The sequence below is a fragment of the Halichoerus grypus genome, chromosome 8 (assembly GCF_964656455.1).
Source record: "Halichoerus grypus chromosome 8, mHalGry1.hap1.1, whole genome shotgun sequence".
NCBI lineage: Eukaryota > Metazoa > Chordata > Mammalia > Carnivora > Phocidae > Halichoerus > Halichoerus grypus.
In genome coordinates this window covers 68866288-68889452 of record NC_135719.1, presented here as the reverse complement: position 1 = coordinate 68889452, position 23165 = coordinate 68866288, and the positions used below count along the sequence as shown (strand labels likewise).

The window sequence follows — 23165 nt, the reverse complement described above, 5'->3', positions numbered from 1 at the left end:
AAATTTATATTTCTAGTCCTGATTTCTCTTTTGAGCTATATATTACCATATCAAATCACCTTCTTGTTATTTCCATCTGGAATCTAAGAAGCATCTCAAACTTGACTTCTAGAAAATAGAACCTCGTTTTTCCCTTATCAAATCCACTCTTCAGCCTTCTTCCCCATCATGGTTAATGGCATGACCATTCATTCAGGAGAAAAATTTAGCAGTCAATCTTGACTTTTCTTTTTCCTTGACATCCTGATATTTACAAATCCAAAAGGAAAGCTTGTTAAATCTATCTTTAAAATACATCCTAAATATGACCATTTCTCACCACCTTCATTGGTGCACCCTAATGCCCTAGATCCCAGTCGCATGCAATGATCACTGGACCAATGGCATTAGCCTTCTCACTTGTAACTTTCTGATTCCACTCTTGCTCTCAACAGTCTCTTCTTCACAGCCAGAGTGACTTTTTTTTTAAAAAAAACACATGTTCTAAAAATTGAAAAACTGTTTATTTAGAATAGAAACGGGATTCCAGAAATATATTCAAATATAACAAACTACACAGAACCTAAGTTCTTTTCTGCATGGCTACTAATTTACACAAGAATACTGATAAAACTGAAGATAGTCTCCCTACAATTTCCAGGCACTGAAATTCTCCTATGGCTATGTTTTAAATATAATCTACTTCTGTATATAATTCCATTATGTAATCAGCTTATTGACAGATCATGTACCAGATTATGCAAGAACCCTGCTCAAAATTTTCCAAAGGCTTCCTATCATATTTAGAATAAAATGTCTTTGCAAAATCATACACAATCTAGGGCCAACCAACCTCTTACACCTTATCTCTCTCCCCTTAACTCATCATGCTATGCTATGTTGTGCAAAGCCACAGTAGCCTCCCTGCTTTTTCTTGAACAGACCAAACTTACTATGCCTCAGGGCCTTTGAACTTGCTATTCCCTTTGCCTGGAAAACTCTCTTTCCAGATATTCACATGGCTTGTTCTCATACTTCATTCAACTCTCAACTTGATACCTCCTCAGAGAAGTCTTTTTAAACTAATACTTCTAAAATATTCTTTTTTTTTTTTTTTTTGGTACTAAAATAGTCTCCTATTCTCACTGCCCATCACTCTCTATGTCAATACACTGCTTTGTCAGGGTGCCTAGGTGGCTCAGTCATTAAGCATCTGCCTTCAGCTCAGGTCATGATCCCAGGGTTCTGGGATCGAGCCCCGCATCGGGCTCCCTGCTCCACGGGAAGCCTGCTTCTCCCTCTCCCACTACCCCCCTGCTTGCGTTCCCTCTCTCGCTGTGTCTCTGTCAAATAAATAAATAAATAAAATCTTTATGAAAAAAAATACACTGCTTTGTGTTTATTCATAGCATATACCACTATCTAAAATTATGTATTTGTTTTCTATCTGTCTTTGCCAATAAAATATAACCTCCATAAGAGGCTCATTTTGGTCAGCTTGTTCACCACTACAGATCCATGCCTCACACATATTATGTGCTCATTAGATATCTGTTATGTGTATGAATAAACAATAACCTGGTAATAGTCTAAAACCTTAAAAATAAAAGATATCTGGAAAAGAAATGGGATTCCAGAAATACATTCAATCTAGCAAGCTACACAGAACCTAAATTATTTACCTGCTTTGCTATCTATTAATGCAAGATCTTCACCAGAATCAGAAAGATTCTCTCGTAATTTTTAGGCACCTAAATTCTCATGTGCCTATATTTTAAAGATAATTTACATTTATGTAAACAACTCTATTATTATATACTTAGCTCATTCGAAAGTCAGTATTTCAACTTCTGTGCAACTAATTTGCTAGAAAAGGAAAATCACAATCAGTACCAAGTTAAAACAAAACTAAAGGTAAAAAGGAGACATCAGAAGAACTGAACTATCAGTAGGACAATATAAGGAGCTCCACTGACCTGATCCCCAGTAAAACTGGTGAAAATTATTTTAAAAAACTAAAGCTCTTGGAAACGGTCCTTAGGGCAAATAACAAATGGAGAAACATCTATTCAAGAAAAGTGAAAATTCTATGGTACTTGAACCCAAACCGTTCTCTCCCTCCTCTCTTCCAGAGCAGAGAGCGTGGCTCCACTCCAGACTGTTGCCACCAAGGACACAGGACTCCCTCATTCCCCAGTTCCCAACCGGAGGGCTTTCTTCCCATAGAAGCAGGACTTCAGCATTTCTGAGGTTCTTCCAGCTCTGTTGTGGAGGAGGCTAAGTCCTGGGTTAGTGTGGAAAGAGAAGTTTCTTTCTTGCACCCAGCGCCACTCGTGGAATGGAAGCTCTACCTTGGGTATATGTTGACAATACTCGAGGCCCAAAAGCCCTCCTCACCCCCCAGCACCACCCCCCCAGCTCAGGAAGCAGTGTTTCCATGCAGGAGAGACAAGCTGAGAGATCTCCACCTACTGCCCCATCTCAGCTCCTAAAAAGTAAGGATGTCATTCAGAAGCTTACCATAGTCCTCAGCCCAACTTTAGAGCCCTGGCTCAGAGATTTTGCCTGGGGGGCAGGAGAAAGGCCATTTAAAAAGACACCTCCTAATCTCTTCCCAAAGGAACTTATCTTGTTCTCAACAGTAAAGTTTAAACTTAAAGCATTTCTCAAAAATAGGGAAGGTTGTGGTATAGGGAGTTGGGAGATCTGTGGAGCTAATGAAGATAAAGCCTAGACTACAGGCTGGCCAGGTAAGAGAGAACAGGGGGAGTAAGACAACTGGAAGGAGGGAGGCCTCCTGAGGTCACAAAAAAACAAACTCTGACCTCAGAGATTGGATTATATTAGTTTGTCCAGGAATTTATGCCCCAGGGTACTACTGTAAACAACAGAGCAATCAGCCCGCAATTAGTGGAACTTAAAAACTGGGTATGGCCACGGCAAGTGCAGAAGAGAGCCCTACCAGTACAACTGTCATTCCAGGGCAACCGCAGGCTGACTGCCCCAGGAGCAACAACAGAGACCTAATACTATGTGTTGGGGAAGGGGAGGGGTGGGGAGGGTGGCAGCGGAAAAGCCTTCACTGAAATCCAGTTCAGTCCCTAAACACATAAACAAGCAAATAATAATAAAAAGCCCTGGAAAGGAGGACCCGTATCTAAAACTATATTATCTAAAATGTCCAGTTTCCAACAAAAAAATTAAAAATTGAAACAGGGAAGTATGACCCATCCATTTGGGGGTGGGGAGAGGCAACAGAAACCGCCTGTGACAGTGACCAGTTGTCGGATTTAAGAGGAAAAAATTTCAAAGTAGCCCTTACAAATGCATTCACAGAACCAAAGGAGAGCTTGATTAAAGACATAAGGAAAGCATGATGACAACATTGTATCAAATAGAGAATATCAATAAAGAGAAAATTTTTTTAAAGAACCAAATGGAAATTCTGGGTAGGAAATGTACAACAATGAAAACAGAACTGCAGGATATAGAAAGAGCCTCAGACTGCAAAAAAGACCCTTGATCCTAAAGGGCCAATGTGTGTTCTTACTACAAATCCACTCTAAGTCTGTGTCTAATGTACTTTTTTTTTTTTAAGATTGTATTTATTTATTTGACAGAGAGAGAGCAAGAGAGCACAAGTAGGGGGAGCAGCAGAGGGAGAGGGAGAAGCAGGCTCCCCGCTGAACAGGGAGCCTGATGTGGGGCTCGATCCCAGGACCCTGGGACCATGACCTGAGCCGAAGGCAGACGCTTAACTGACTGAGCCACTCAAGCACCCCTAATGTACTTTTTTATTAAAGCCACAACTTTCGATAAAATTAATTAACTCTATCCTATAATTTCATCATAAAATCTGTATGCTACTTCTTGGATAAGATCCATTCTATACATAATTCGTATTTCTTTTTTTAAAAAGTGATACTATAAATAACAGGTTAATTCTTGAATATTTAATAATAATATGAAAAATCTTACTGGTCTGACGTCACCACAGGAATTGGTAAATTGTCGAGCCAAGCCAAAATCAAGCATGTAACATTTCCTACATGTACTAGGAAAGCGACCCATGGCGAAGTTCGACTAGAAAAGCAAAGAAGGAAAATATACATATTCTTACAATACTAAGTCCTTACATATACCCTTCCTATATTTTAATTCTATTTAAACTCTCTCTATATAATACATATGTCTCAAATACACTATTCTAATCCATGATGTTTACTGGATGTTAATACATAATCTCATTATGGGTTCTATTAATGCCCAGGAGCAGGTAACTTTGAGAAACAAAGAATTTAAGTGATGATACAAAGTTACATACAACACTGACTTAAGTGTAACTCTATGTTCCTTGAAATTCTAGTCTGAGTGCTTTAAAGACGGCCCAATTCTTCCTTTTTAAAATGGGAGGAACTAGGAGTGAGCAAAATTAAATACATAGCTAGAAATTTAAATGAATTTCCTATGAGCAACATAAAGCTGAATTTCACTAACCATAAAAATTAAAATTCAATTTAAGGAAACATTTCAAAACAGACTTAAGGAAAATATACTTTGCATTCTTCCCTTAAAAAAATAAATGTAATGTTAGATGAGCACAGACTCGCAAAATGGTATGTAAAAAGAGAATTTATAAAGGAAAAAGCAAAACTGCAACAGAATTGTTAGCTTTTATTTTAAAATACTGTTCTACTTAGGGAGCTTTCAGATGAAAATGGAAAGTCTTCAGTCACCATGCTTTTAAAGTAGTGACATTTAGTTTGGCATAGAATTAAGTGCAAGAGAAATCTACATTACATTAAGTCTGACTCTACAATGTTAATTTTAGTTGGCATTTTCATGTAAACTATTTAATTTTAAAAATCATGTAGCTACAGATGGGTGTAATTTTCAAATGCACTAACCAACACATGATATATTTATAGTAAATACAGTATATCAGAAATGGATCATTTCCCCTTGTGAGCAATAAAAAAACCAAGAAGGAAAAATAAAAGCATATTTCAGTTATGGAAATGACAATTTCTAAGAAAAAACAGAATAGAAAAAAATACTATATATTGCCACTGTAGCACTCAGAAGAAAAAATAAGGTCTTTCATAATTGATGGTTCCTTATAAGTACAATTTGTCACTTGAGAAATAGTTCAGAGAACACAGTGCATATATCTAAAAGCAACATATGTATATATTTTTACCCAGTATCAGAAAAAAGAAATCTAAAGAATAACTTCCAATTTAGATGTAAGGCTAAGTAACTAGAAATGTTAACACACATAATCATAATAGTCAACCATTAATAATTTTTAATTTGGCTGTGAGCAACATTTTCATTGTATGAGAAAAGCTCTTGAATGTTAAATTGTGGTTTGTAATTAGAAATTTTTTTATGTAATTAGAATTTTTCTAAAAAATTGAGAGGTAAGTTACATTTTGCTTCTAGTTACTGAAATTAAAATATTACCTTATATTTAATAATGGAAAGCAAATACAGAATGCTACATTCATAATTTATTGGATCCCATTATCAGATTAAGAGTACAAAACAAACTCATTCTGTGCTCTGACTTGAAAAGGCCCCTTACCGGTTTGATGTCTCGGTGCAAGAATCCCACAGAATGGATGCTCTCAATAGACTCCAGAATCTGTCTACCCAACCGAAGAGTAGTGCTAATGGTGAATGTACCCCGGGACTGGCTACGGCGTAGATCTGCCAGATTCCGACCCTGTGGAAACCAAATAAACACTTCCAAATATGGTACTATGTTATAAGAGAAGACTGGGAAGTTATTCATTTATCATTAAAAATGTTTTGACAGGGGAACCTGGGTAGTAGCTCAGTTGGTTGACCATCTGACTCTTGGTTTCCACTCAGGTTGTGGTCTTAGGGTTGTGGGATGGAGCCCCGCGCTGGGCCCACACTCAGCGGGGAGTCTGCTTGGGACTCTCTCTGTCCCTCTGCCCCTCCCCCTACTCATGCTCATGATCTCTCTCTCTCTCTCCTCAAATAAATAAATCTTTAAAAAAATGTTTTGACAGAAAGAGCAAGGATTTTACCCAAATCGTGATCCTCTCATTCAAGAGAAGAGATTCCATTAAGGTAATACATGAATGTTTCAGACAAATTTAAGAATAACCAGAAGTTTTTGAACATATTATGTTTTTGAGTCATCGTGTTTCCCTTTGTCTTTCATGCCATAACAAAATATAGTCTTGATTATTTGAAAATATAAAAAATGTATGTACCCAGAGCAGTAATTCCTCATTACTGCCTAACATACTCCCATACAAACTACTTAATTTTTCTGTGTCTGGTTTCCTTATAAAATGAGGGCAATGATACCTACCTACCTCGCAATGTTTTATGAAGATTAAAGAAGATCCACGTAAAGTGTTTACCATACTGTCTGGGACACACTAAATACTCAATAAATGCTAATGATTGTTATTATAAACAAAAATGACATGAAACAAACTCAATTACTTGTAGCAACAGATAAAAGCAATGAATATATTTGGCCTGTGCCAGACGTGTTACATCATGATTGCATTTAATCCTCACAGCCCCCTAAAATAAAAGATGTTGCAGATGAAGAAACTGAGGCTCAGAAAGTTTAAACAATGTTAACCTACTAAGGTAAAGTTGTTTTTCAAATCTAAACCTGTGTGAATTTGAACTTGTTGTTTTGTTCACTTCACAGTGCTGCTCCTCCGGAAAGTTCTTCGTTGCCTAGGTAACAAACCAATAATTTGATGAGAAGAGCAGGGCTACGATGCTGCAGTTCTATGGCCCAAAGAATGGAAACTGGCTGCTCCATCACAAGAGAATTTAAATAGCCTAATCTCTCTATTCCCCAAATTTTGCAGTGTATGTTAGGGATTAATACCACCAATGCCATCACCTCAACTGAAGACACCTGATTCACTTTTGAAAAAGTAATAAATTCTTAAATTACTTCAGTGCCACTTAAAATACTAACTAGCACTCAAGTAACTGAAGAATCGAAAAAGTACAAGAAAGTCAGGAGCCTTTCCCACTTCATCGCTTCTTTAAAAATGCAGTTTTAGGGGCGCCTGGGTGGCTCAGTCATTAAGCATCTGCCTTCGGCTCAGGTCGTGATCCCAGGGTCCTGGGATTGAGTCCTGCATTGGGCTCCCTGCTCCGTGGGGAGCCTGCTTCTCCCTCTCCCACTCCCCCTGCTGTGTTCCCTCTCTCACTGTCTCTCTCTGTCAAATAAATAAATAAAAAACCTTTAAAAAAACTAAAAAAAAAAATTTCTCACAGCACAAACTGGCAGTTCTCTGTATTACAAAGTTTTCATGTTAGGAGAATTTATTATTCTCTACATCTCAGCAAATGTCAAGTAAGTGATAATCTACAACAACAAGTTTTACAATCCCATGAGTAGCGAATAACTTATTAGCATTCTAATAATTTTTTCTCAAAAATCAGTATTTTGATTTCCAAAAATATACCTAAGAAATATTGGAACTTTATTTGTAAACAACTTCCATCATTATAAAAGCTTTTGAAAGAAAATCAATTAATTCGGTTTATGTATTAGTAATGATTTTAAATTTCAAATCTTTTATTTTTTAATTTTTAAAGATTTTATTTATTTATTTGACAGAGAGAGAGAGAGCGCACAAGCCGGGGGAGTGGCAGGCAGAGGGATAAACAGGCTCCCCACTGAGCAGGGAGCCAGATGCGGGGCTCAATCCCAGGACCCTGGGATCATGACCTGAGCCGAAGGCAGACGCTTAATCGACTGAGCCACCAAGGTGTCCCTAAAATTTCAAATCTTTTAAAATGTAAATCTAAGGTATCAATTAACAAAATCCAAAAAGATAAAATATAAGGCTAGCAAGAATATGGGGGAAAGTGGGGTTTTTTTTGTTTTGTTTTTTTGGGGGAGGAAAGTTATTAACATGGTAAGTACAAGCAGGTTTTATCCACCAAATTATACTTCAGAGTATAAACTAAAAGTAGTTATTATCTGTTATAGAGAAAAATCAAAAACAATCTATATATCTATCAATAAAGGAAAGGTTAAATAAATTATGGTACACTCATCTTACTGAGTGGTATGCAGCCACCAAAAAAAAAAAAAAAAAAGAATCCTTACTCATAATAACATAGAATGAATACTATTGAATGAAAAAACCAAATTCATTTTTCTCTAAGTAATTCTATAAATTTAACATGATCCCAATAAAAATGCAAGTGGATTTTACTATTAAAAATGTAAAATACACTTAAAAGAAAATAATATAATGAACCCTCATACACCTACTCATCACCAAGAATTAACAATTATCAGTTCACAGCCAATCTTGTTTCACCTGTTGCCAAAGATGGAGCAATTTGACCATTAAAAAGAAAAACAACTGCAATAATTGAAAACCATAAAATATGTGAAATGCATGAACTCATTTTTTTTAAAAAGAGAGAGCTCATTTGTCCTCTTTGGAAAATATTAGGGAACCAACTCATTATTCTGAAAACTAGTAAAAAGAAGAAAAGAAACAAGTATTAGTCCTGCCCTTCCTGTATAAAATTTATCTCAGGTAACCTAAGTAGTTGGAGTGCTTTTTTGAAAAAGAATTCCAGCTAATAAATTAAGGAAAACTGATAGAATTAGAATAGTACATCCACAGCCCCACTGAAGTAATGGATCTAGGCAATGATTACCAATGGGTTGATAAAACTTAGGAGAAAAACCACTGGGAACTTTAAAAAGGATGCATCAGGCTGACTGTCTCCCTAAATCTCAAGGATCAATCCTAACAATATTAAAAAGAGACAACCCAGACATTGCTTACTGATGTGATGCAAGAGGAAGCATACCCTCACCTCTGAAGTACTCTGGCTAATTAAAACAAAAGAGCTAATCACCAGTTTACAGAAAATACAGTGGATAGAAGAACATGTTAAACAAGGAGGGAGATAATCAGCAAACTCCAGAATATGAAAACTTCATGATAAATGACTTCATTTTTATCAATGACAGTATGAACAACAACAACAAAAAACTGTAAAAAAAAAAAAAAAAAGAGGGAACCTATAGAGTAAGAGAAGTTTAAGAATTATATCCACCAAATGCAATGTGTGGAACCCTGTGTGAAACCAGATTTAAGGAATCCAAATATAAAAAAAATAAAAGACATACAATAAGGAAATCTGAAGATCATCTTGATATTTAATGCTATTATGAAGGAATTACTGTGTACTGTGATTAAGAGGAGAAAAAAGGAATCTCTGACTCATAGGAATACATCTTCATGTATTTCCAGATAAAATATGCCTTCAGTTTGCTTTGAAATAATCTGGGGAGGGAGAGCAGAGGAAGAATACATCAGGAACAAGATGGGCCACATACTGAAAACTACTGAAGCTGGGTGATGAGTACATGGGTGTTCATTATACTATTCTATTTTTGTGTATGTTTAATTTTTTTCATAATAAGAAAAAGTTTTAAAAATATGGCAGCTCTGATGTCAGGCAAACTAGATCTACATCTGTACGGTTACAAGAGGCAAAATATTTTTTTGCCCCTCCCTAGGTGATAATGCTTTTCACAAAATATCACTCTTAGGCTATACTAAAGCTGCTCATGTAAAGCCTCAATGGTTAAAGGAAATTTCATGAGACTTGTCCCAGGTCTTGCTGGTAGAAATGAGAAAAGAAATAAGTACAACTTCTTGAACCCGTAAGATTTTAAGACCCAGATTTTAAGAGCCACTGAGGCGTCCCAGTCCTTAAAAATTTTAAGGCAGATATTATACAACTGAATCACCAAGAGGAAGGCATTTCTCCTATATTATCAAGTAATTCTTAAATTTTCAAGTAGTCAAAGTTGGTTCTTGAGCACAAAGATTAAAAACTAGATCCCCAACTATCCACCCACCCACCCTCCCCAAAACCAATTTCAATAAATTTACATTATTTCCATCAAAAAAACCAAAAAAAACCTAGAGTCCTTAAGGGAACAAAGAGAGGAAGGGACAGGGACAGGGCAAGATTCATATCCAGCAATCCACATGGGGATTTAAACTTTGCAATGATGACACTCAATGAAGATATGGATCAACTAAAACAGTTGACAAGAACAACACTTCCATCTCTGGAAAAATCTGCGTCAAATCTGTTTAAATAAAATTCCATCTGCATAATATAAAACATTCTGAGATGATACCAAGAATTCTGTTTGTATTCATATCCACTGCAATTAGGTACTTTGATCAAAATTGAAATATTTTAAGATACATTTCCAAGTAACCTACCTGCAACTGCATGACCACATAGTTGAATCGATCATTCCTCCCACAGCCAATAAATCTACAAACATGGTCTTTCCCTGGATAAAAGAAAGAAAGACAGAAAACAGTGGAAAAGGTTATATTATGGTTTCTCTTCTAAAAAATTAATAATTTGTTTTTCTGTACAGTATTTTATAATTGCATACAAAGGACCTGTCTTAAGAACCTTAAAAATAGGAAATCTGTATTATTCAAATTTTCTACCCACCTCCTCCTGGACCCTACACTGCTCCGTGTGTAGTCAAATACATGTTTATTGAATTTATTCATTCAATAAATGAACGAGTGAATAAACAATGATAATTTATTTAGGGAGTAAAGAATTAAAAGGTCCTTTCAGATCAACTTTGCCCGGACATTATACATATGAAAACAGAAGAGCAATAAATAAGAACTCTGTTAGGAATATAAATCCTAGGTGATATAAATATTATATTTATAATATAAATAAATCTATATTATAAATCCTGAATTTTAGATATGGTCTGCCATTCACCGATACATGACTTCAGTCCTTTAATCACTTAATCTTTCTGGACCTCACTGATTTGGATTAGCTCTGTGGTTTTCAACCTGAGTTTTACCTATGAAATCCAAGGAGGTGCAGGCTAGGGCGCAGAGGAGAGCAGAAGAGGAGCAGGTAGCAATCTAGGGTCTGCCCTGGTTCAACAAAAGCAAACAAAGGTCCTAGAAAAGGATCAAGACTGGTGGCTCCAGGGCGAGAAGAGGGCATTTTGGCTGGAGCACAGTGAATGAAGGGAGAAGAGCATGAGAAGATGCTGGAGAAGCAAGCGGCACGAGGCCCTGAAAGGTCTTAGACTCCGTAACAAGGAAAGTGAACCACATGGAGAGGTCAGTTTTTCTCAGCCCTGGCTACTTATCAAAATCATCTTGGGAAGCTTTGTAAATTCCTAAACTCTTTACTGATTCAGAATCGATGGGGGAAAATACAGGTTGGAGCTTTTCAGAAGTTCTCTAAATGATCCAAAAGCAGATGGGCCATGGATGGACATATGATCTATTGGATCTATTGGTGGGTAATGAGAAGCATCTAAAAGATTTTAAGATGAGGTAAAACACACTTAAAACATCATACTTTAGAACACTGCTATGGTGGCAATGAGGACAGACTACACAGAGGTCAATTCTAAAGGCAGAAAGGTCACTCTGGGAACAGTTACAATATCCCAAGAGAGAGAACATGGTTTAAATTATAAATAGTACAGGAGAGATGGAAAAAATAAGATAAATATGAGAGATACTAAAGACAGTTTTTGACTAGAAACTGGTACAATTAAATGGTAAGTTGTACCAAAATAAGAGAATATATAGTAGGTTGTATAGGCTGTAAGGGATATTAGAATGTTGAGTTTAAGGACAACCTGTTGAATTTAGCAGACACTTGTAATTTCAAGCCTGCTGCTGAGCAAAAAGCAGCTCAGCAGAAATACATTGGGGAACCATTAATTCATGGAAGGTAGACAGAACTACATACACAGATGGACAACTGCCAGGTTGGAAGAATATAAAGAATGAAAAGAAAATTAACGTAAGAACAGAATTTTAGAAAATACAACATTTAGAGCATGGGCAAAAATAAAAGAACACATGAAGGAAATCAAGTAATAGCCAGAGAGGTATGAGGAAAATATGAGAAAGGGGTATTATAGAAATACAAGAAGAAGCAGCATTTTAATGCAGAAGTAGCCAATGGCAAATGCTACAGAAAGGCTGAGAAGTGCCGGTTAATATAAAAATTAGGAAGTCACTAGTGAGTGGAAAGGGCGGCAGCCAGTCTTTAACGGATTAAAGTGTAATTCAGGTATGAGGCAGTGAGGGCAATCTTTGAAGAAGTTTGTCTGTAAAGTGAGCAAGTCACATGCCAAGAGCTAGAAGGGCAAGATTTGGTGAATGAATGAGAAATATATCTCAACTTGAATTAAAAAAAAAAACAACTTTCTACTGATTGACTTAAAATATAAATACAATCCAGACTTATTTTAGTTAATAATTCTACTTCTTTTACACTATTCTCTCATTCTCTGTGCTTTTGTTGGAAAGGGTTGGAACTAGCAAGAAATAAGTGGGAGCAATAATTCCCAATGTGTACAATGCATGTGCATCACTTTACATGTATTTTACAAATGTTTGCAAAACTGTGTCTGTCACCTAGTAAATTGCAGTAAGAATGAAAGGATGAAATGATGACCAATTAGCAACTTACTCTTTCCCTCAGCTTCAAAGCAACAATTTAAAAATCATTTAGGAAGTATTTACTTCTTGTTACCCATTCAAGATTCCACCTTCCTAGCATATAACATTTAAATTAAGGATCTCTATTACAAAGACATTTCAACCATCTAAAAACAAAAGGCCATACTATATTTAACTCTTCTTGGAATGCTCTTTCAAAAATATCTTTATGGTACGTTATACCAAAATACTATTTATCTCTCAATAGTGAAAACATCCTACTTTTAAAAAGAAAAAAGAAATCAATTGTAGATCCTTGACTGGTAAACAAAATACAAAGTCAGTAGCAAACTGTTTAGGATTCACCAACACATCTTCACTGCTTTAGGTTAGAGCTCAATGAGTTCTTACCTCACACTTTATAGCATAGTGTGCTACTGCTCTTATATTTTAGATACCTGCAATTAATGAAAATCCTTAATAAAGTTAGTTCAATAATATGTACAAACTTTTAGAAGCATGGAGAAACTACAATTTAACTGGAACAGGAATTCTTCACCACCACTTAAAGAGTGTTAAAATAACTAGTACAAACTGAGGTATCACTCCATGAGTATAGGGACCATATCTATCTTGCTCTGGTAACTAGCACGGTACTTGTCAGATAGTGAAATGCCCAATCAATATCTGTGAATAAACAAATTAATATAAATAATGATAGCTAGTAAAACATGAATAATATGCAAGCATATTGTGCCAGGCATTATATTAAGTGCTTTACATGCATTTAATCATCACAGTTTAAGTATTATTATTTTCCCCATTTTTCAGATGTGAAGAATTAAGCAAAATAATCTCTAAAAATGAAGGGAGCAGAGTAGGTTATACTTGAAGAGAATTCTAATAATTCAAAATCATTGCTGTGGAGAAAGGGAAACAGAGAATCAGCTTGCCAAACCCAGAATATATCAGGTGAGACCTAATAAACTGTCATTTAGGTAATAGTCCTGAGGAAAATCCAGATACCAGAACTATAGCAATCTTTATGGTAAATTAGGCAGTCTCCTAGGTCATATCTAGTTGGTAAGCAAACAAAAAAGACAGTCCCACGCTATGCACTACTAGGTCTGATCATGACTCCACGTTCACAAAAATAGTTATTCAACTTCATGCACAGTAAGATTAGAGGAGAGGTCCAGAAATATAACAGAAACAACTCAAAGTCCCTAGGTAAACCATTCTATAAACTTTTAAGTTTTAAGAATTCCCAGTATAAAAGACATCCAAATAATCTTTTTTTAAAGATTTTATTTTGGGGCACCTGGGTGGCTCAGTTGGTTAAGCGTCTGCCTATGGCTCAGGTCATGATGCCAGGGTACTGGGATCGAGCCCCACAGCAGACTCCTTGCTCAGCCGGGAGTCTGCTTCTCCCTCTCCATATGCCCCTCCCCCACACTCACGCACATACTCTCTCTCAAATAAATGAATAAATTCTTTAAAAAAAAAAAAGATTTTATTTTTAAGTAATCTCTACACCCAATGTGGGGCTCAAACTCACAACTCCGAGATCAAGATTTGCACATGCTACCAACTGAGCCAGCCAAGTGCCCCATGACATCTAAATAATCTTAATGTCACTCTAGAGCAGGAGTGATGTCAAACCCAAGCCAATCCTCATTTTATTCCTACTTAATTAACTCCCATAGATTCTCATTATTGTACATAAAGGCACCAGAATATAATAGATATATAAATTTAATTTCAGCATCTTTAGGCTATATTGTCTTTGTTTGCTTGTGTGACCCCTAGACTGTAGGTACTTCTAGGGTAGGGACTCTAGTACCCAGCTCTGCACAGGATACTCACTAACTAAACAATGAATAAGTTTTTTATAATACCTTTATTGGAACATTACTAATATACCCCACCAAATCCACCCATTTAAAGTGTAATTCAATTGTTTTTAGTATATTCAAAGTTGAACCACCACCACCACAATAAACATTAGAACATTTTCATCAGCCCTACCCCATCCCACCAAAAAACCCATACTCATTAGTTGTCACTTCCATTTCCCCCTGCAACTCTCCCAGCCCTATGAGAGTCAGCCCCACTAATCTACTTTCTATCTCTACAGATTTGCCTATTCTGGACATTTCACATAAATGGAATCCTACAGTAAGTAGTTTTTGTGACTGGCTTCTTTCACGTAGCATAATGTGTTCAAAACCCATCCATGTTGTAGCATGTATCAATATTTCATTTCTTTTGTCAATAATATTTATTATATAGCTATACCACATATTTTGTTCAGCCATTTATCAGCTGATTGTCCATTTGGGTTGTTTCCACTTTTTGTTTGCTATGAATAACGCTACTATGAACATTCACATACAAGTTTTTGTGTAGACATGCTTTCATTTATCCTGGGTATATATATAACTGGGAGTAGAATTGCTGGGTATATGGTAACTCCATGTTTAATCTTAAGCAGTCCAAAGGCACTGCTGGACTGTTTTCCAAAGAAGCTGCACATTTTATATTCCTACCAGTAACATATGAAGCTTCTAATTTCTCTACATCCTCATCAACTCTTGTTATTTTCTATATCTTTTTTTATTGCAGTCATCCTTGTGAGAGTGAACTGGTATCTCAATGTAGGTTTGATTTACATTTCCATAATCACTAATAATGTTGAGCATCTTTTCATGTGCTTACTGGCAATCTGTATTATCTTCTATGGAGAAATGTCTATTCAGATCCTCTGCTGATTTTTAAATTGGGTTGTTTGTCTCTTTATTACTGAGTTATGAGTTCTTTATATATTCTAGATAAAGTCCCTACCAGATGCATGATTTGTAACTATTTTCTCCTATTCCATGGGTTGTCTATTCACTTTCTTTTTTTTTTTTAATTTTTTTTTTTTTTTTTTTTAAGATTTTATTTATTTGTGAGAGAGACAATGAGAGACAGCATGAGAGGGAGGAGGGTCAGAGGGAGAAGCAGACTCCCTGCTGAGCAGGGAGCCTGATGCGGGACTCGATCCCGGGACTCCAGGATCATGACCTGAGCCGAAGGCAGTCGCTTAACCAACTGAGCCACCCAGGCGCCCCATCTATTCACTTTCTTGATGGTGGTCTTTGAAGCACAAAAGTTTTTAAATCTGATGAAGTCCAATTAATCTATTTTTTATTTTGCTGCTTTGCAGTTTTAGCATCATATCTAAGAAATCACTGCCTAATCCAAGGTCATGAAGATTTACGCATATGTATTCTTCTAAGAGTTTTAAATGTTTAGGTCTTTGATCCACTTTGAATAAATTTTTTTAAAGATTTTTTTTATTTGTAAGTAAATTCTACACCTAACATGGGGCTCGGACTTATGACCCTGAGATCAAGAGTCACACGCTCCACCAACTGAGCCAGCCAGGTGCCCCCACTTTCAATAAATTTTCATATATGGTACCAGGTTAGGGTCCAACTTCACTCTTTTGCACGTGTGTAAAAGACAGACTCCCCTTGTGTTTCTCCTTTACTCTGACACTACTACCACACTCACAACACTTTTGACACCAGATGTGTGGGCTTTCCACACACATCAAGCTATTCTCGACACCAGCTGGGTGTCCTATAATTCAATTCAATTCTAATACTGTCTACCTGGAATCTGCATCAGATCCCCATAAGGGCTTAGTCCCACAAGATTGCCCCTACTTCAAATGCCAATCACAAGTCCCAGGCTGTTACCTGTATAAATGACCCCCTCCTCAGGTTTGACAATTTGCTAGAATAGCTTATAGAATTCAGGGAGATGCTGACATTTACCAGGTTATTACAAAGGATATAATAAAGAATACAGATAAATAGCCGGATTTAGAGACACAATGGGGAAAGCTATGTGGGAAGTGGTGCAGAACTTCCATGCTCTTTCTGAGTGTGCCACTCTTACAGCACCTCCATGTGTTCACCAACTCAGAAGATCTCTGAACCCCACACTTCTGGAATTTTTACTACTTCCCAGAGGATAGGGGGTGGGGCTGAAAATTCCAAACTTCTCATCATGACCTGGTCTTTCTGGTGACCTGCTACGATCCTGAAGCTATTAAGGGGCCCACCAAGAGTTTGTTCATTGGAACATGAGACACTGCTATCACCCAGGAAATTCTAAGGAACATAAGAGCTCTGTGTCAGGAACCACTGTCCTGGCCAAATCTGGTCTAAGACCAAATATCAGAACAAAAGATGCTCCTAGTGCTCTTATCACGTAGGAGATTACACAGATTTTAAGAGGTCTGTGCCAGGAACTAGGGGCAGAGACCAATATATGTGTTGTTTATTCTCTTACAATATCCAATGGAGTTGTGCTGGCACCATTTGTTGAAAAGACTCCTTTCCCCATTGAATTATCTTGGCACCCTTGTCAAAAATCAATTGACCGTAATGTGACAATTTCTGGACTTTGAATTCTATTCCATTGATCTATATTTCTATCCTTATGCCAGTACCATAATGTCTTGATTACTGTAATTCTGTAGCAAGTTTTGAAATCAGAAAATGTAAATATTCCAGCTTCATTGTTTTTGTTTTTTTTTTTCAAGACTGTTTTAGCCATCTGGGGGTCCCTTGCAATTATTAATTTTAGAATCAGCTTACCCATTTCCAAAGAAGGCAGCTGCAATTCTGACAGGGAGTGTGTTCAATCTATAGATCAATTTCAGGAGTACTACTATCTTAACAATATTAAGTCTTCTAATCTACAAACACAAGATATCTTTCCATATATTTAAGTCTTATTTTTTCAACAATGTTTTGTAATTTTCAGAAAATAAGTTTTACACTTCTTTTATTAAATTTATTCCTATTTTATTCTTCTTGATGCTACTGTAAATGGAATTGTTCTCTTAATTTCATTTTCAGATTGCTTATGGTTAATGTCTAGTAAGATAAGTCATCTCTTTATATTGATCTTGTTTCCTGCAATCTTGCTGAACTTGTTTAGTAGCTCTAAAAAGTTTTTAGTGGATTCCTTAGGGTTTTCTAAAAATAAGAGGTCATCTGCAAATAGAGCTAGTTTTCCTTCTTTCCAGTCTGGGTGCATTTTATTTCATCTTCCTGACTTGAATAGAAGTAGCAATTGCAGAAATCCTCGTCTTGTTCATTATCTTCAGGGGAAAGAGTTGTTTTTTACTGTATTAGCTGTGGCTTTTTTGGTTTTTGTTTTTGGATTTTTTTATACATGGCCCTTATCAGGATAAGGAAGTTCCTTTCTATTCCTAGTTTGTTGAGTATTTTTTATCATGAAAGGGGTATTGGATTTTGTTAAATAGGTCTTCTGACATAATCATGTGGTTTTTGTCTTTGATTCTATTGATACAGTGTATTATACTGATTTTCATATTTTAAACCAACTTGGAATTCCAGGGTTAATGTCACATATAGCATGCTGAATAATCCTTTTTATATGTCGCTGGATTCTGTTTGCTAGTATTTTGCTGAGGAATTTTGCATCTATATTCATAAGAGATACTAGTTTACATTTTTCTTCTAATGTCTTTGCTTGGTTTTGGTGTCAAAGTACTGGCCTTATAGAATGCATTGGGAAATGTTCCCTCCTTTCCTATTTTTTTCGAAGTCTAAAAAATTGGCATTAATCTTTCTTTAAATGCTTGTTAGAATTTACCAGTGGAACCATCCGGGCTTGGGCTTTCCATTATGGGTAGGTGTTTTTTTATTACATCTAATTCAATTTCTTTACTTGTAATAGGTCTACTCAGATTCCTACTTATTCATGAATTGGTTTTAATAGTTTACATATTTCCAGGAATTTGCCCATTTCATGTAAGCTATTTAATTTGTTGTCATGTACGTAGTTTTCCCTTATTATAACCCTTTTCATTTCTGTAAGGTCAATAGAAATGCCCTCTCTTTCATTCCTGAGTTTAGTAATTTGATTCTTCTTTATTTTTTCTTGGTCTGTCTAGCTAAAGGTATGTTAATTTTGTTAATTTTTTTTTTCAAAGAACCAATTTTTGTTTTTTTAGTTTCCCCCCTTGTTTTTCTATCCTCTATTTCATTCATTTCCACTGTAATCTTTATTATTTCCTTCCTTCTGCTGCTTTAAATTGTTTTGTTTTGTTTTTTAAGTAAGCTCTACGGCCAACATGGGGCTTGAACTCACAAAGTTGAGATCAAGAGTCATATGCTCTATCAACTGAACCAGACAGGCTTGCTCTGCCAACTTTAGGTTTAATTTGCTCTTCCTTCTCTAGGGTCATAAGGTGAAAGGTTAGGTAATTTATTGGAGATCTTTCTGGCTTCTTAATACAGGTGTTCACTGTTATAAGTTTCTATTTAAGCACTGCTTAAACAGAACCCCAAATGTTTGGTACCTTGTGATGATTTGTAATTAAGGAATCTACAGAAAATCACTTTGGAATCTTAGAAGATAGGGTCATTAATGCTATATACCATGTGGAACAGCCTATTATTTTTCTTTGAAGGAGACACAGACTGATGGAAAGAAAAAAAAAGTACTAGCTTAGAGTTAAATCCCAATTCTGCCACTTAATAATTATGGAACCTTAAGCAAGTCTCAGTTTCCTCAGCAGAACTACTGAGAAAATTAAATGACACCGTGTATTTATAAAGGATCTTTTTTTTTTCCCCGAGATCAAGAGTCAGACGCTTAACTGATTGAGCCACCCAGGTGCCCCATAAAGCATCTTCTTGATTAACTATCCAGTGTTCATTCCCCCTTACTAATAGCACCCAAATTACCCTTGGGCAATGATTTTCCTTTATCATGTATCTACTGTCTCAATGGGCTTGATCCACTACCAGGCCCAAAATTGGGCCTTAATTGCTCTAAGTCAACCAGAGTAATAGAGAAATTTATTTTTTGTTATAGAGATCGATTTGTTGATGGGAAGAAAACTAAATATTCAAGACATAAGGCACTCTATGCATGATATTACTCTGACGAGTATAACTGTTTCAGGGATGTTCTAATCAGGGCAAAACTCAAGTTTCATATGACAATTATGAGAAAAGATGTTATTTTTAAAGAGAAAGAATGTAGCTCCCTTCCAGTGCTATCAGCAACTATCTCTCAACCATGAAGGAAACCAGCATAAGAATTAAGTCCACAATATGGAAGAGATAATTACACACAAAAAAGTCAGATGGACAGTCACATGCAAAAGAATGAAAACTAGACCCTATCTTATGCCATACACAAAAATAAACTCAAGATAAATTAAAGACTTGAATGTAAAACCTGAAACCATAAAACTCATAGAAGAAAACATATAAAGAAAAACATACGAAGAAAACAATTAATAAGCTCCTTGACACTGGTCTTGGCAATAATTTTTTGAATTTCACATCAAAAGCAAAGATGACAAAAGCAAAAATAAACAAGTGGGGCTACATCACATTATAAAACTTCTGCACAACATAGGAAGCCATCAACAAAATGAAAAGGCAACCTACTGAATGGGAGAAAATATTTACAAATCATATATGTGATAAGGGGTTAATATCCAAAATACATAATGAACTCATACAACTCAACAGCAAAAAACTAGTCTGATTTAAAAATGGGTAGAGGGCCTGAAGAGACATTTTTCCAAAGAAGATAGTAAAATGGTCAACAGGTACATGAAAAAGTGTTCAATATCATTAATCAGCAAAGAAAAGCAAATCAAAGCCACAGTGAAATATTACCTCACATCCACTAGAATGGCTATTATCAAAAAGACAAGAAATAACAAGTGTTGGTAAGGATGTGGAGAAAAGGGAATCCTTGTGCTCTGTTGCTAGGAATGTAAACTGGTGTGGCCACTGTGGAAAACAGTATGGAGGTTCCTCAAAATAAAAATAGTTTCTTAAGAAACAAAATAAATGAACAAAAGGAAAAAGATACAACCCAAAAAAACCCAGATTCTTAACTGTAGAGAACAAACAAATGGTTACCAGAAGAGAGGTGTGTAAGAGATGGTTGAAAGTGAAGGGGATTAGTTTTGCGATTGTCTTGATAAGCACTAAGCAATGTATGGAACTGATGGATCACTATATTGTACACCTGAAACTAATACAGCACTGCATGTTAACTGCATTGGAATTAAAATTTTAAAAATTAAAAACAGAACTACCGTATGATCTAGCAATTCCACTTGTGGGTATATACCCAAAGAAATGAAATTACTATCTTGAAGAGACACCCCATGCTCATGTTCAATGCAACATTATTTATAATAGCCAAGACATGGAAATGACTTACGTGTCCATTATAAATGAACAGATAAAGAAAACGTAGTATTTATATACATAACAATATTATGCAGCCATAAAAAAATAAGAAAATATTGCCATGTGTTAACATCGATGGGCCTTGAGAGCATTATACTAAGTGAAATAAGTCAGGGAAAAATTTATATGTGGAATCTAAAAAAACCAAACTCACAGAAACAGAGAAAGATCAGTGGTTCCCAGAAGTTGGGGGTGAGAGGTAGGGGAAATGGGTAAAGGTGGTTAAAAGGTACAAACTTCAGTTGTAAAATAAGTAAATCTTGGAAATGTAATGTACAGCACGGTGATGATAGTTAACAAATTTTTAAAGTTCTCATCACAGGAAAAAAAATGTAACTGTGAGGTGATAAACTCAACCAACTAAAAAACCAACTAAACTTATAGTAATCATTTTGCAATATATATATGTATCAAATCTTTATCTTGTACATAATACAAAGTTGTATGTCAAATATTTATATATATATGAACTGAGAGGAAAAAAAGAGAATTCAGATCAAAATATACCTAAAGTCTATTCTACACCTCTGGATCTTTCAGTTTGGTGTAGAAGAAAAGTACATGTGCTCAAGACCACTTGAGGTAAATATCAGCTTTTTCACTTCCTAGCTTATTACTTCATCTCTAAAAGCCACATGATGGGTAACAAAACACTTACCTCAAAGAGTTATTACACAGGCAAATCAGCTAAGGTATGTCTAATACTTAATATACTACCTGGCACATAGTAAATGTGCTTCCTATTATTATCATTAGTGATTATGAACACAAGTTTTAGAAAGAGACAGATCTAAGCTAAAATCCTGGCTCTTTACCTTACCACTTTTGTGACTGTGGACAGATTATTTAACCTCTCTTAGGCTGTATTTCCTCAACCATAAAATCAGGGGAAAGTTGTGGTAAGAATTAAATCAAATAATATTTTTTATTTTTTTTTTTTTAAGATTTTATTTATTTATTTGACAGAGAGAGACACAGCGAGAGGGAACACAAGCAGGGGGAGTGGGAGAGGGAGAAGCAGGCTTCCCGCGGAGCAGGGAGCCCAATGCGGGGCTTGATCCCAGGACCCTGGGATCATGACCCGAGCCAAAGGCAGACACTTAATTACTGAGCCACCTAGGCGCCCCTCAAATACTATTTTTTAAAAACACATTTAAAACAAAGCCTGACACAGAAAGAATAAATGACTGCTAGCCTCTTCATTACATAATAGGTACAAATTGCTTTCTAAAGTGGTTGTACCAATTTATACTTCTGCTATCAGGACATGAGGAAATTCTCTTTTCTCTATCTTCACCAACACTCGGTATTGTCAGACTTTTTGCCAGTCTGAAGGGTATGAAACAGTGTCTTGCTATATAATTTGCATTTCTCTAGTTACTAGTAAGGTTGAGCATCTTTTCATCTATTTATTGTTTAGGTTTCCCTTTTTGTGAATTTCCAGTTCTTATCCTTTGCCCATCTCCCCTCTGTCCACTCCTGTGACTGCCTACCTTGGCCTAGGACATCACTATGTCATAGAGTATTTACTTGGAATCCTTAGCTTCTATGTTCTCCAAATACTTTAAGGCTCTCACTGGTTCCTTGCCAATACATCCTTCCTCTCCACATTACTGGTGCCATTTAACCTCTCACCTAAAGACTCAAGCCCAACTCCCTCTCTCCCTTAGGCTCAACAGGAAACATTTATGGAGCTCTAGGAACCACAGTACTCTAGATGTCATTCATCCTTGCTGCTAGTCTTGTCCTTACCTAACTCCTTGGTTCTGACACCTGAGCTTCTGCCTAATTTCCCTTTTGTTCCCTTGTCAATGCTCCTATGGATCTTTTTATACATTCCTTTTTTTTTTTTTTTTAGATTTTATTTATTTATTTGAAAGAGAGCGAGAGAGTGCATACATGCAGGGGGAGCAGCAGGCAGAGGGAAAGGGAGAAGGTAGCTGCCCGCTGAGCACAGAGCCCAACGCAGGGCTCAATCACAGGACCCTGGGATCATGACCTAAGCCAAAGGCAGACCGCTTAACCGACTGAGCACCCAGGCACCCTTACATTCTTCTTTCTTATATATTTTATACATTTTTCTTATAACTTATCATTCTATAATGTCATTATTCATTCTCAGTGTCAGTCTGACTTCATTATGAACCCCTGAGGACAAAGACCATGCCCTGTTTATATCCCTAGCTCCTCGCATAGTGGTTCACATTTACCAGGCATCTAAGAAGGAAAGAAGGGACAATGAAAACAAACATTCATAAACTATCTAGTATCCTGTACTTTCTAGGGCTAAGGTCATTTGCCCCTTCTTCTCCACTCTACTGCCCCTTTCCCTACCCCCCTCCCCAGGGCCAAATGTCCACCT

At 36.2% G+C, this 23165-nt stretch overlaps 1 protein-coding gene across 3 annotated transcripts in view; it reads right to left on the bottom strand.

The window, feature by feature from the left end:
• The window catches only part of TTBK2 (tau tubulin kinase 2), a 147766-nt gene that overhangs the window by 62187 nt on the left and 62414 nt on the right, over window positions 1-23165 (bottom strand). For all 3 annotated transcript variants that reach the window (XM_036084591.2, XM_078079475.1, XM_036084592.2), the window contains 3 exons: window positions 10266-10339; window positions 5567-5707; window positions 3958-4062 (listed from right to left, as the gene is read on the bottom strand). In XM_036084591.2, coding sequence (XP_035940484.1) covers window positions 3958-4062; window positions 5567-5707; window positions 10266-10339 — 320 coding nt within the window. The remainder of the gene's footprint in view (window positions 1-3957; window positions 4063-5566; window positions 5708-10265; window positions 10340-23165) is intronic.